The sequence below is a fragment of the Scyliorhinus torazame genome, chromosome 16 (genome assembly GCF_047496885.1).
Source record: "Scyliorhinus torazame isolate Kashiwa2021f chromosome 16, sScyTor2.1, whole genome shotgun sequence".
Classification (NCBI taxonomy): Eukaryota; Metazoa; Chordata; class Chondrichthyes; order Carcharhiniformes; family Scyliorhinidae; genus Scyliorhinus; species Scyliorhinus torazame.
The window spans coordinates 94,737,369-94,752,264 of NC_092722.1; the positions used below are offsets into that span (position 1 = coordinate 94,737,369).

Consider the following 14,896-nt stretch of genomic DNA (forward strand, 5'->3'; position numbering starts at 1 on the left):
ATCCTCTAACTATCCACCAACTGTCTCAGTTAAACAACTTGTTTAAGTCAACCTCATTCCATCCATTTCAGTAATTTGAAGGCAGCATTAGTCATTAATGGAGGAATCCATGAGCACTAGTGCTCTTGCAGTGTTACTTCTATGTGCTTTGTTTACATTTGTTCTTAGAACATAGAACATACAGTGCAGAAGGAGGCCACTCGGCCCATCGAGTCTGCACCGACCCACTTAAGCCCTCACTTCCACCCTATCCCCGTAACCCAATAACCCCTCCTAACCTTTTTGGACACTGAGGGAAATTTAGCATGGCCAATCCACCTAACCTGCACGTCTTTGGACTTGGGAGGAAACCCACGCAGACGCGGGGAGAACGTGCAGACTCCGCACAGACAGTGACCCAGCGGGGAATCAAACCTGGGACCCTGGCGCTGTGAAGCCACAGTGTTATCCACTTGTGCTACCCCTACTTGGCCCTGAAATTAAGTTTCCAGTATTTACTATCATGAATGTTGTCCAGGATGGGACTGGCCGCATAGATCATTGGATGTCCAGGTTGCTAAGTTAGCTGGTGTGAACCAGCAGAGCACAAGTGGTAACTTGGACAACATGACCCAGCATTCTTTAGCTGTGATGGGCAAAGAATTGGAAGATGGCGGAGCCTGGAGAAATTGGATGTTGTAAATCATCATAGAATCCCTGTGACAAAAGAGGCCATTCGGCCCACTGAGCCTGCACTGACCCTCTGAAAAGCATCCTGCAGAGGTCCACTCCTTTGCCCTATCCCCGGAACCGTACCTAAACTGCACACCTTTGGACACTAAGGGGCAATTTGTCTTGTCAAACCACCTAACCTGCACATCTTTGGATGGTGGGAGGAAACCTGAGCACCCGGAGGAAACCCACACACATGGGAAGAATGTGCAAACTCCACACAGTCACCCAAGGCCGGAATTCAACCCAGGTCCCTGGCGCTGTGAGGCAGTAGTGCTAACCACTGTGCCGCCTGTGCCACTGTGTGATGTGAACAGTCAAATTGCAATGTAGTCTTGCAAATTGCGATCATTTTGCCCTTGCCATTTGAGTATTTAACATTCACATAAAAAGTAGAACGGCCCAATTTTTTGAACTGAAACAAAACTCTAAGGTATTTGAACAACTTGTACTTTGTTTATTCAAAGGGAGTGCCATGCGACTTGGTGACTGGCGAAGAACGAACCTTTGTTGATCCAGATGGGAGGCAGTCAGCTCATGTTGCTTGTACCATTGAAATGTGCAGTGTAACAACACCATGTATGTGCACACCTCAACCTGATCTCTCTCGTTTACATTTATATAGTGCCCTTTATAACCTTATAATGTCTCAAAATACTTTGCAGCTCATATTGTACTTTTGAAATGTGTGTTGTTGCAATGTAGGGAGTACAGCAGTAATATTGGTCAAGACAAGAGACAATTCTCCTGCCTGGCTACAAAATAGAACTTCCTTCCATAGATACAGAAAAGATAGGAGCAGGAGGAGGCCTTTTTGGCCCTTTGAGCCTGCTCCGCCATTCATCACGATCATGGCTGATCATCCAACTCAATAGCCTAATCCTGGTTTCTCCCCCTAGCCTTTGATCTCTTTCTCCCCAAGTGCTATATCTAGCCGCCTGAATGTTTTAACATACTTCCTATGGCAATGAATTCCACAGGCTCACTGCTCTTTGGGTGAAGAAATGTCACTGTCCGAAATGGTTTACCTGAATCCTCAGACTGTGACCCCTGGTTCTAGACACACCCACCATTCGGAACATCTTCCCTGTCTTTTCCTGTTAAAATTTTATAAGTCTTTATGAGATTCCCCCCCTCATTCTTCTGAACTCCACCGAGAACAATCCTAACCTAGTCAATCTCTCCTGATATGACAGTCCCGCCATCCCTGGAATCAGTCTGGTAAACCTTCGCTACACTGCCTCGAGAGCAAGAACATCCTTCCTCAGAAAAGGAGATCAAAACTACACACAATACTCCAAGTGTGGCCTCACCAAGGCCCTGTTTAATTGCAGCAACATATCACTGCTTCTGTACTCAAAACCTCTCGCAATGAAGGCCAACATACCATTAGCCTTCTTTACCGCCTGCTGCACCTGCATGCTTACCTTCTGCGACTGGTGCACAAGGATACCCAGGTCCTGCTGCACACGCCCCTCTCCCAATTGAAAACCATTCTTTAGTTTGAACTGAAAACAAAATACTGCGGATGCTGGAAATTAGAAATAAAATTGCTGGAAATACTCAGCAGATCACAAGGCACCATCTGGGAGTGAGTAACAAGGTTAATGTTGCAAAGTAATGGAGAGTAAGGTGGGGTGGGAATAGACTGGGTGGCCCATGTGATTCTGTAATACGCGAAGACTGATAGCATTTTCAGGGATTAGATTGGGGTCAGTGAAAAAGAATCAGTGGATGAATTGGTAACCAGCCTTTCACTGTCAACTTGACATATTTATAGCTTAGCATGGTTTTCTAACTTTATATCGTTGTAGTTGCTGTATCCTTTCCCTTTAGTTATTTGATAAACAGTAAATAGATGGCATTTCCAAAAACTCTGACATTATTACCCTCTCTTTCTCAGTTTGCATTGCCCTGAACCTAATTTTACATCTAGAACAAAGTACAGCACAGTGGTGCAGTCGTTAGCACTGCTGCCTCACAGCGCCGAGGCCCCAGGTTCCAGGGGCAGCACGGTAGCCTTGTGGATAGCACAATTGCTTCACAGCTCCAGGGTCCCAGGTTCAATTCTGGCTTGGGTCACTGCCTGTGCGGAGTCTGCACATCCTCCCCGTGTGTGCGTGGGTTTCCTCCGGGTGCTCCGGTTTTCTCCCACAGTCCAAAGATGTGCGGGTTAGGTGGATTGGCCATGATAAATTGCCCTTAGTGTCCAAAATTGCCAGCAGTGTTGGGTGGGGTTACTGGGTTATGGGGATAGGGTGGAGGTGTTGACCTTGGGTAGGGTGCTCTTTCCAAGAGCCGGTGCAGACTCGATGGGCTGAATGGCCTCCTTCTGCACTGTAAATTCTATGACAGATTCGGTCCCGCCTCTGGGTCACTGTCCGTGTGAAGTTTGCACAAATTCCCCGTGTTTGCGTGGGTTTCACCAACCACAACTCAAAGAACAAAGAAAAGTACAGCACAGGAACAGGCCCTTCGGCCCTCCAAGCCCCTGCCGACCATGCTGCCCGACTAAACTACAATCTTCTACATTACCTGGGTCCGTATCCCTCTATTCCCATCCTATTCAATGCCCCTTAAATGTCACTATCGTCCCTGCTTCCACCACCTCCTCCGGCAGCGAGTTCCAGGCACCCCCTACCCTCTGTGTAAAAAACTTGCCTCGTACATCTACTCTAAATCTTGTCCCTTGCACCTTAAACCTATGCCCTCTAGTAATTGACCCCTCAACCCTGGCGAAAAGCCTCTGACTATCCACTCTGTCTATGCCCCTCATAATTTTGTAGACCTCTATCAGATCTCCCCTCAACCTTGGTAGATCCAGTGAGAACAAACCAAGTTTATTCAACCGTTCCTCATAGCTAATGCCCTCCATACCAGGCAACATCCTGGTAAATCTCTTCTGCACCCTCTCTAAAGCCTCCACATCCTTCTGGTAATGTGGCGACCAGAATTAAACACTATACTCCAAGCATGGCCTAACTAAGGTTCTATACAACTGCAACATGACTTGCCAATTCTCACACTTAGTGCCCCAGCCAATGAAGGCAAGCATGCCGTATGCCTTCTTGACTACCTTCTCCACCTGTGTTGCTCCTTTCAGTGACCTGTGGACCTAGATCTCTCTGACTAAGTACTCTTGAGGGTTCTACCATTCACTGTATATTCCCTACCTGCATTAGACCTTCCAAAATGCATTACCTCACATTTGTCCGGATTAAACTCCATCTGCCATCTCTCCGCCCAAGTCTCCAAACAATGTAAATCCTGCTGTATCCTCTGACAGTCCTCATCGCTATCCGCAATTCCACCAACCTTTGTGTCATCTGCAAACTCACTAATCAGACCAGTGACATTTTCCTCCAAATCATTTATATATTGTGGGCAGCACGGTAGCATAAGTGATTAGCACTGTGGCTTCACAGCGCCAGGGTCCCAGGTTCGATTCCCTGCTGTTTCACTGTCTGTGCGGAGTCTGCACGTTCTCCCCGTGTATGCGTGGGTTTCCTCCGGGTGCTCCGGTTTCCTCCCAAAGTCCAAAGATGTGCGGGTTAGGTGGATTGGCCATGATAAATTGCCCTTAGTGACCCAAAAAGAAGGTTAGGAGGGGTTACTGGGTTAAGGGGATAGGGTGGAAATGAGGGCTTAAGTGGGTCGGTGCAGACTCGATGGGCCGAATGGCCTCCTGTACTGTATGTTCTATGTATCTATTTATATATACTACGAACAGCAAAGGTCCCAGCACTGATCCCTGCGGAACACCACTAGTCACAGCCCTCCAATTAGAAAAGCACCCTTCCATTGCTACTCTCTGCCTTCTATGACCTAGCCAGTTCTGGATCCACCTTGCCAGCTCACCCCTGATCCTGTGTGACTTCACCTTTTGTACCAGTCTACCATGAGGGACCTTGTCAAAGGCCTTACTGAAGTCCATATCATCTTTGTGACCTCTTCGAAAATCTCTATTAGGCTAGTGAGACACGACCGCCCCGTCACAAAACTATGCTGCCTCTCACTAATATGTCCATTTGCTTCCAAATGGGAGTAGATCCTGTCTCGAAGAATTCTCTCCAGTAATTTCCCTACCACTGACGTAAGGCTCACCGGCCTGTAGGTCCCTGGATTATCCTTGCTACCCTTCTTAAACAAAGGAACAACATTGGCTATTCTCCAGTCCTCCGGGATATCACCTGAAGACAGTGAGGATCCAAAGATTTCATAGATTTCATAGAATTTACAGTGCAGAAGGAGGCCCATCGAGTCTGCACCGGCTCTTGGAAAGAGCACCCTATCCGAGGTCCACACCTCTACCCTATCCCCATAACCCAGTAACCCCACCCAACACTGCTGGCAATTTTGGACACTAAGGGCAATTTATCACGGCCAATCCACCTAACCTGCACATCTTTGGACTGTGGGAGGAAACCGGAGCACCCGGAGGAAACCCACGCACACACGGGGAGGATGTGCAGACTCCGCACAGACAGTGACCCAAGCCGGAATCGAACCTGGGACCCTGGAGCTGTGAAGCAATTGTGCTATCCACAAGGCTACCGTGCTGCCCCTAATTCACAGCGATTTCACAGCAATTTCCTCTCTCGCCTCCTTCAGTATTCTGGGGTAGATCCCATTAGGCCCTGGGGACTTATCTGCCTTAATATTTTTCAAGACGCCCAATACCTCTTCTTTTTTGATCTCAATGTGACCCAGGCTATCTACACACCCTTCTCCATACTCAACATCCACCAATTCCTTCTCTTTGGTGAATACTGATGCAAAGTATTCATTTAGTACCTCGCCCATTTCCTCTGGCTCCACACATAGATTCCCTTGCCTATCCTTCAGTGGGCCAACCTTTTCCCTGGCTACCCTCTTGCTTTTTATGTACATGTAAAAAGCCTTGGGATTTTCCTTAACCCTATTTGCCAATGACTTTGCGTGACCCCTTCTAGCCCTCCTGACTCCTTGCTTAAGTTCCTTCCTACTTTCCTTATATTCCACACAGGCTTTGTCTGTTCCCAGTCTTCTAGCCCTGACAAATGCCTCCTTTTTCTTTTTGACGAGGCCTACAATATCTCTTGTTATCCAAAATTCCTGAAATTTGCCGTATTTATCCTTCTTCCTCACAGGAACATGCCGGTCCTGAATTCCTGGCCCCTCCCACACCGCTCGCGAATATCCTCCACCCCCTCAAACAACCGGCCCATCTTTGGCCACATCAGGTGCGCCGTGTGCACCACCTTTATTTGTATTAACACTAGTCTCGCACACGAGGTTGAGGCGTTCACCCTCCGCAACACCTCACACCACAACCTCCCCTCCTCCAGCGCCACCCCCAGCTTCTCCTCCAGCGTGGCCTTAACTCCCTCCTCCTTCAGAATCCTTCCATAAATCGCCGAGGTGAACCTACACCAATCCCATCACCGACAACACTCCCTCCAACAATGAGGTGGGTGATGTCACAGGAAATATCGGGGAAACCTTCCTTGCAAAATCCCGACTTGCATTTACCTAAAGACCTCCCTCCATGGAATCCCAGGCTTCTTTGCCAACTCCTCCAAGCTCGCGAACTGCCCTTTCATAAATAAGTCTTTCATTTCCACCACTCCTGGCTCCTCCCAGCCCCGAAACCTAGCGTGGGGCTGCACGGTAGCACAGTGGTTAGCACAGTTGCGTCACAGCTCCAGAGTCCCAGGTTCGATTCTCGGCTTGGGTCACTGTCTGTGTGGAGTTTGCACTTTCTCCCTCTGTGCGTGGGTTTCCTCCGGGTGCTGAGGTTTCCTTCCACAGTCCAAAGATGTGCAGGTTAGGTGGATTGGCCATGCTAAATTGCCGTTAGTGTTCACAAGAGGTTTAGCGTGGTTACTGGGTTACAGGGATAGTGAGGAGGTGAGGACTTGGGTAAGGTGCTCTTTCCAAGGACCGGTGCAGACTTGATGGACCGAATGGCTTCCTTCTGACTGTAAATTATATGCTTAAAACTGGCTTATGGCTTCGAAATCCAAGAAATCAAGGTGGCACAAGCTACCTCAGAGAACAAACACTCATACCACAGTCACTGAGAAGACAGGGTCTTTGGATGGGAGCTGGACCATGAGACACCGCCCAGTGTCTGCAATGATTGAATTGTAGAGTCAATATTCAACCAGTTGGAGCTCTGTGTCCAGGTGATAGCCATGTATTCTGATATCTTGGGGATTATGCAGCCCATACTGATCATGTCAGTGAGTGAGCTGTGGACTGGGAGCAAAGGAAGCTCTCAACTTGAGGGCATCCCCATGACAGACCGTACAATTGAACACAGGGTGAGAGTAGGCGGTTTGGGGGCAGTGAGAGCAGGCGGTTTGGGGGCAGTGAGAGCAGGGGGTTGGGGGGCAGTGAGAGCGGGGGGTTGGGGGGCAGTGAGAGCAGGGGGTTGGGGGGCAGTGAGAGCAGGGGATTGGGGGGCAGTGAGAGTGAGGGCTTGGGGGGGCAGTGAAAGCAGGGGGTTGGGGGGCAGTGAGAGAGGGGTTGGGGGGGCAGTGAGAGCGGGGGGTTGGGGGGCAGTGAGAGCGGGGGGTTGGGGGGCAGTGGGAGCAGGGGGTTGGGGGCAGTGAGCGGGGGGTTGGAGGGCAGTGAGAGCGGGGGTTTGGGGGGCAGTGAGAGCGGGGGATTGGAGGGCAGTGAGAGCGGGGGGTTGGAGAGCAGTGAGAGCGGGGGGTTGGAGAGCAGTGAGAGCGGGGGGTTGGGGGGCAGTGAGAGCGGGGGGTTGGGGGGGAGTGGGGGGTTGGAGGGCAGTGAGAGTGGGGGGTTAGGGGGCAGTGGGGGTGGGGGGTTGGAGGGCAGTGAGAGTAGGGGTTTGGGGTCAGTGAAAACAGGGGGTTGGGGGGCAGTGAAAACAGGAGGTTGGAGGGGAGACTCGGTGAGAGCGGGAGATTGGGGAGGGATCCGGGGCGGGGAGGTTGGGCAGGGACTCGGGGGTTGGGAGGGGGGGGGGCTAGGGGGCTCGGTTGGGCAGGGACTCGGGGGGGGGGGGGGGGGGGGGGGGGGACACGACTCGATGAGAGCGGGGGTTGGGGGGGGCTCGGGGTTGGGGGGGTACGGACGGACGGACGACTCGAGAGCGGAGGTTGGGGGGGGGGGGCTCGGGGTTGGGGGGGGTCGAGGGGAAGTTGCGGGGGGATTATGGCGGGTACCCTTGAGGGGCGGGGAGTGTTGGGAAAGATACTCTTGAGAGGTTTGTGGAGGGGAAAGGGCTCTGCGTTCCTGGTGTGGGAATTTCACACTCTGTGCAATGTTTTGCAGATGAAATTGCTGTAATTGATGAAATCCAGATGATCAGAGACCCTTCCAGAGGCTGGGCGTGGACCAGGGCACTATTGGGTAGGAAGTTTTGTTTGGACTACTCTACAAGTTATTTTAATAATCTGAATTAAATTTCACCTGCATTTATTTCACAAGGCTGTTAAACCATATGTCATGGTGGTTCAGTGGATTAGATGCTGTAATTTGAACCCAGAATCTGAATCTTTGGAATATTTGACACTGTAGAGAGAGCTTTACTATGTATCTAACCCAGTGCTGTATCTGTCCTGGGAGTGTTTGATGGGGACAGTGTAGTGGGAGCTTTACCCTGCATCTAACCCTGTGCTGTACCCATCCTGGGAGTATTGATGTATTGTTTTAATGTAACTGTAATTTCACTGCAGGTCTTTGTGCAGAAGAAATCCATATCTGTGGAGAAGCTGCAGCTGTTAACTTGGTGATGGAACTGATGTATGACACAGGAGAGGAAGTTGAGGTGTGTGGCCAAAGTATGGGGCAAAGGAGGAGTAAGAACCACAGGTCGAAAAATGGGCTCATTTAAAAAAAAGTTGGTCAAAAAAGCCTTGTCACTTTATAGCGCAACTTACAGACATAATTACTGCCATCAGCTTGTTCAATGAAGAGTGCCTCGAGTAGCACCAGGCACATCTAAAAAATGTGCCAATCTGGTGAAGTTGCAACACAGGACTACTTGCATGCAAAGCAGCATTCAATAGACATAGCTAAGCATTTCCATAATTAACCAATAAGATCTAAGCTTTGCAGTCCTGCTACATCCAATCTGAATGGCAGTGGACAATTAACAACTCACTGGAGGAGGAGGATCCACAGATATACCTACCTTCAATGATGGAGCAGACCAGCATGTCAATGCAAAAGATAAGGCTGAAGCATTCACAAATATCTTCAGCTAGCAATGCCGAGTGGAGGATCCATTTTGGCCTCCTCGGAAGTCAAAGAACAATACAAAGAACAACAAAGAACAAAGAAATGTACAGCACAGGAACAGGCCCTTCGGCCCTCCAAGCCCGTGCCGACCATGCTGCCCGACTAAACTACAATCTTCTACACTTCCTGGGTCCGTATCCCTCTATTCCCATCCTATTCATGTATTTGTCAAGATGCCCCTTAAATGTCATTATCGTCCCTGCTTCCACCACCTCCTCCGGTAGCGAGTTCCAGGCACCCACTAACCTCTGCGTAAAAAACTTGCCTTGTACATCTACTCGAAACCTTGCCCCTCTCACCTTAAACCTATGCTCCCTAGAAAGTGACCCCTCTACCCTGGGGAAAAGCCTCTGACTATCCACTCTGTCTACGCCCCTCATAATTTTGTAGACCTCTATCAGGTCGCCCCCCAACCTCCGTTGTTCCAGTGAGAACAAACCGAGTTTATTCAACTGCTCCTCATAGCTAATGCCCTCCATACCAGGCAACATTCTGGTAAATCTCTTCTGCACCCTCTCTAAAGCCTCCACATCCTTCTGGTAGTGTGGCGACCAGAATTGAACACGTGTGGCCTAACTAAGGTTCTATACAAAGAACAAAGAAATGTACAGCACAGGACCAGGCCCTTCGGCCCTCCAAGCCCGTGCCGACCATACTGCCCGACTAAACTACAATCTTCTACACTTCCTGGGTCCGTATCCTTCTATTCCCATCCTATTCATATATTTGTCAAGATGCCCCTTAAATGTCCCTATCGTCCCTGCTTCCACTACCTCCTCCGGTAGTGAGTTCCAGGCACCCACTACCCTCTGCGTAAAAAACTTGCCTCGTACATCTACTCTAAACTTTGCCCCTCTCACCTTAAACCTATGCCCCCTAGTAATTGACCCCTCTACCCTGGGGAAAAGCCTCTGACTATCCACTCTGTCTATGCCCCTCATAATTTTGTATACCTCTATCAGGTCGCCCCTCAACCTCCTTCGTTCCAGTGAGAACAAACCGAGTTTATTCAATCGCTCCTCATAGCTTATGCCCTCCATACCAGGCAACATTCTGGTAAATCTCTTCTGCACCCTCTCTAAAGCCTCCACATCCTTCTGGTAGTGTGGCGATCAGAATTGAACACTATACTCCAAGTGTGGCCTAACTAAGGTTCTATACAGCTGCAACATGACTTGCCAATTCTTATACTCAATGCCCCGGCCAATGAAGGCAAGCATGCCGTATGCCTTCTTGACTACCTTCTCCACCTGTGTTGCCCCTTTCAATGACCTGTGGACCTGTACTCCTAGATCTCTTTGACTTTCAATACTCTTGAGGGTTCTACCATTCACTGTATATTCCCTACCTGCATTAGCCCTTCCAAAATGCATTACCTCACATTTGTCCGGATTAAACTCCATCTGCCATCTCTCCGCCCAAGTCTCCAGACAATCTAAATCCTGCTGTATCCTCAGACAGTCCTCATCGCTATCCACAATTCCACCAACCTTTGTGTCGTCTGCAAACTTATTAATCAGACCAGTTACATTTTCCTCCAAATCATTTATATATACTACAAAGAGCAAAGGTCCCAGCACTGATCCCTGTGGAACACCACTGGTCACAGCCCTCCAATTAGAAAAGCATCCCTCCATTGCTACCCTCTGCCTTCTATGGCCTAGCCAGTTCAGTATCCACCTTGCCAGTTCACCCCTGATCCCGTGTGACTTCACCTTTTGTACTAGTCTACCATGAGGGACCTTGTCAAAGGCCTTACTGAAGTCCATATAGACAACATCTACTGCCCTACCTGCATCAATCATCTCAGTGACCTCCTCGAAAAACTCTATCAAGTTAGTGAGACCTCCCCTTCACAAAACCGTGCTGCCTCTCACTAATACGTCCATTTTCTTCCAAATGGGAGTAGATCCTGTCTCGAAGAATTCTCTCCAGTAATTTCCCTACCACTGAAGTAAGGCTCACCGGCCTGTAGTTCCCGGGATTATCCTTGCTACCCTTCTTAAACAGAGGAACAACATTGGCTATTCTCCAGTCCTCCGGGACATCCCCTGAAGACAGCGAGGATCCAAAGATTTCTGTCAAGACCTCAGCAATTTCCTCTCCAGCCTCCTTCAGTATTCTGGGGTAGATCCCATCCGGCCCTGGGGACTTATCTACCTTAATATTTTTTAAGACACCCAACACCTCGTCTTTTTGGATCACAATGTGACCCAGGCTATCTACACCCCCTTCTCCAGACTCAACATCTACCAATTCCTTCTCTTTGGTGAATACTGATGCAAAGTATTCATTTAGTACCTCGCCCATTTCCTCTGGCTCCACACATAGATTCCCTTGCCTATCCTTCAGTGGGCCAACCCTTTCCCTGGCTACCCTCTTGCTTTTTATGTACGTGTAAAAAGCCTTGGGATTTTCCTGAACCCTATTTGCCAATGACTTTTCATGACCCCTTCTAGCCCTCCTGACTCCTTGCTTAAGTTCCTTCCTACTTTCCTTATATGCCACACAGGCTTCGTCTGTTCCCAGCCTTTTAGCCCTGACAAATGCCTCCTTTTTCTTTTTGACGAGGCCTACAATATCACTCGTCATCCAAGGTTCCCGAAAATTGCCGTATTTATCTTTCTTCCTCACAGGAACATGCCTGTCCTGTATTCCTTTCAACTGACACTTGAAAGCCTCCCACATGTCAGATGTTGATTTGCCCTCAAACATCCGCCCCCAATCTATGTTCTTCAGTTCCCGCCTAATATTGTTATAATTAGCCTTCCCCCAATTTAGCACATTCATCCTCGGACCACTCTTATCCTTGTCCACCAGTACTTTAAAACTTACTGAATTGTGGTCACTGTTACCGAAATGCTCCCCTACTGAAACATCTACCACCTGGCCGGGCTCATTCCCCAATAGCAGGTCCAGTACCGCCCCTTCCCTAGTTGGACTGTTTACATATTGTTTTAAGAAGCCCTCCTGGATGCTCCTTACAAACTCCGCCCCGTCTAAGCCCCTGAAGCCTACAGCTGCAACATGACTTGCCAATTCTTATACTCAATGCCCCGGCCAATGAAGGCAAGCTTGCCGTATGCCTTCTTGACTACCTTCTCCACCTGTGTTGCCCCTTTCACTGACCTGTAGACCTGTACTCCTAGATCTCTCTGACTTTCAATACTTTCAATAGGGTTCTACCATTCACTGTATATTCCCTACCTGCATTAGACCTTCCAAAATGCATTACCTCACATTTGTCCGGATTAAACGCCATCTGCCATCTCTCTGCCCAAGTCTCCAAACAATCTAAATCCTGCTGTATCCTCTGACAGTCCTCATTGCTATCCGCAATTCCACCAATCTTTGTGTCGTCTGCAAATTTACTAATCAGACCAGTTACATTTTCCTCCAAATCATTTATATACATATCATATACTACAAACAGCAAAGGTCCCAGCACTGATCTCTGTGGAACACCACTGGTCACAGCCCTCCAATTAGAAAAGCATCCTTCCAATGCTCCTCTCTGCCTTCTATGACCTAGCCAGTTCTGTATCCACCTTGCAAGCTCACCCCTGATCCCGTGTGACTTCACCTTTTGTACTAGTCTACCATGAGGGACCTTGTCAAAGGCCTTACTGAAGTCCATATAGACAACATCCACTGTCCTACCTGCATCACTCATCTTTGTGACCTCCTCGAAAAACTCTATCAAGTTAGTGAGACTCGACCTCCCCTTCACACAACCATGCTGCCTCTCACTAATACGTCCATTTGCTTCCAAATGGGAGTAGATCCTGTCTCGAAGAATTCTCTCGAGTAATTGCCCTACCACTGAAGTAAGGCTCACCGGCCTGTAGTTCCCTGGATTATCCTTGCTACCCTTCTTAAACAGAGGAACAACATTGGCTGTTCTCCAGTTCTCCGGGACATCACCTGAACACAGTGAGGATCCAAAGATTTCTGTCAAGGCCTCAGCAATTTCCTCTCCAGCCTCCTTCAGTATTCTGGGGTAGATCCCATCAGGCCCTGGGGACTTATCTACCTTAATATTTTTTAAAACACCCAACACCTCGTCTTTTTGGATCTCAATGTGACCCAGGCTATCTACACACCCTTCTCCAGACTCAACATCTACCAATTTCTTCTCTTTGGTGAATACTGATGCAAAGTATTCACGTAGTACCTCGCCCATTTCCTCTGGCTCCACACATAGATTCCCTTGCCTATCCTTCAGTGGGCCAACCCTTTCCCTGGCTACCCTCTTGTTTTTTATGTACGTGTAAAAAGCCTTGGGATTTTCCTTAACCCTATTTGCCAATGACTTTTCATGACCCCTTCTAGCCCTCCTGACTCCTTGCTTAAGTTCCTTCCTACTTTCCTTATATTCCACACAGGCTTTGTCTGTTCCCAGCCTTTTAGCCCTGACAAATGCCTCCTTTTTACTTTTTGACGAGGCCTACAATATCTCGTTATCCAAGGTTCCCGAAAATTGCCGTATTTATCCTTCTTCCTCACAGGAACATGCCGGTCCTGAATTCCTTTCAACTGACACTTGAAAGACTCCCACATGTCAGATGTTGATTTGCCCTCAAACATCCGCCCCCAATCTATGTTCTTCAGTTCCCGCCTAATATTGTTATAATTAGCCTTCCCCCAATTTAGCACATTCATCCTAGGACCACTCTAATCCTTCCTTGTCCACCAGCACTTTAAAACTTACTGAATTGTGGTCACTGTTCCCGAAATGCTCCCCTACTGAAACTTCTACCACCTGGCCGGGCTCATTCCCCAGTACCAGGTCCAGTACCGCCCCATCCCTAGTTGGACTGCCTACATATTGTTTTAAGAAGCCCTCCTGGATGCTCCTTACAAACTCCGCCCCGTATAAGCCCCTGGCACTAAGTGAGTCCCAGTCAATATTGGGGAAGTTGAAGTCTCCAATCATCACAACCCTGTTGTTTTTACTCTTTTCCAAAATCTGTCTACCTATAGAATCATAGAAGTTTACAGCATGGAAACAGACCCTTCGGCCCAACCAGTCCATGCCGCCCAGTTTTTACCATTAAGCTAGTCCCAGTTGCCCGCACTTGGCTCATAACCCTCTTTACCCATCTTACCCATGTCACTATCTAAATGCTTTTTAAAAGACACAATTGTACCCGCCTCTACTACTACCTCTGGCAGCACATTCCAGACACTCACTACCCTCTGAAGAAATTGCCCCTCTGGGCCCTTCTGAATCTCTCCCCTCTCACCTTAAACCTATGCCCTCTAGTTTTAGACTCCCCTACCTTTGGGAAAAGATGTTGACTATCTACCTTATCTATGCCCCTCATTATTTTATAGACCTCTATAAGATCACCCCTAAGCCTCCTACGCTCCAGGGAAAAAAGTCCCAGTCTATCCAGCCTCTCCTTATAACTCGAACCATCAAGTCCCGGTAACATTCTAGTAAATCTTTTCTGCACTCTTTCTAGTTTAATAATATCCTTTCTATAATAGGGTGACCAGAACTGCACACAGTATTCCAAGTGTGGCCGTACCAATGTCTTGTACAACTTCAACAAGACGTCCCAACTCCTGTATTCAATGTTCTGACCAATGAAACCAAGCATGCCGAATGCCTTCTTCACAACCCTGTCCACCTGCGACTCCACCTTCAAGGAGCTATGAACCTGTACTCCTAGATCTCTTTGTTCTATAACTCTCCCCAACGCCATACCATTAACTGAGTAGGTCCTGGCCTGATTCGATCTGCCAAAATGCATCACCTCACATTTATCTAAATTAAACTCCATCTGCCATTCGTCGGCCCACTGGCCTAATTGATCAAGATCCCGTTGCAATCCGAGATAACCTTCTTCACTATCCACTGTGCCACCAATCTTGGTGTCATCTGCAAACTTACTAACCATGCCTCCTAAATTCTCATCCAAATCAT

At 48.5% G+C, this 14,896-nt stretch overlaps 1 protein-coding gene across 2 annotated transcripts in view; it reads left to right on the forward strand.

The window, feature by feature from the left end:
• Positions 1–14,896, forward strand: part of supv3l1 (SUV3-like helicase) — a 287,161-nt gene that overhangs the window by 99,886 nt on the left and 172,379 nt on the right. For both annotated transcript variants that reach the window (XM_072478761.1, XM_072478762.1), the window contains 3 exons: positions 1,179–1,290; positions 7,996–8,073; positions 8,400–8,491. In XM_072478761.1, the coding sequence (XP_072334862.1) occupies positions 1,179–1,290; positions 7,996–8,073; positions 8,400–8,491 (282 nt within the window). The remainder of the gene's footprint in view (positions 1–1,178; positions 1,291–7,995; positions 8,074–8,399; positions 8,492–14,896) is intronic.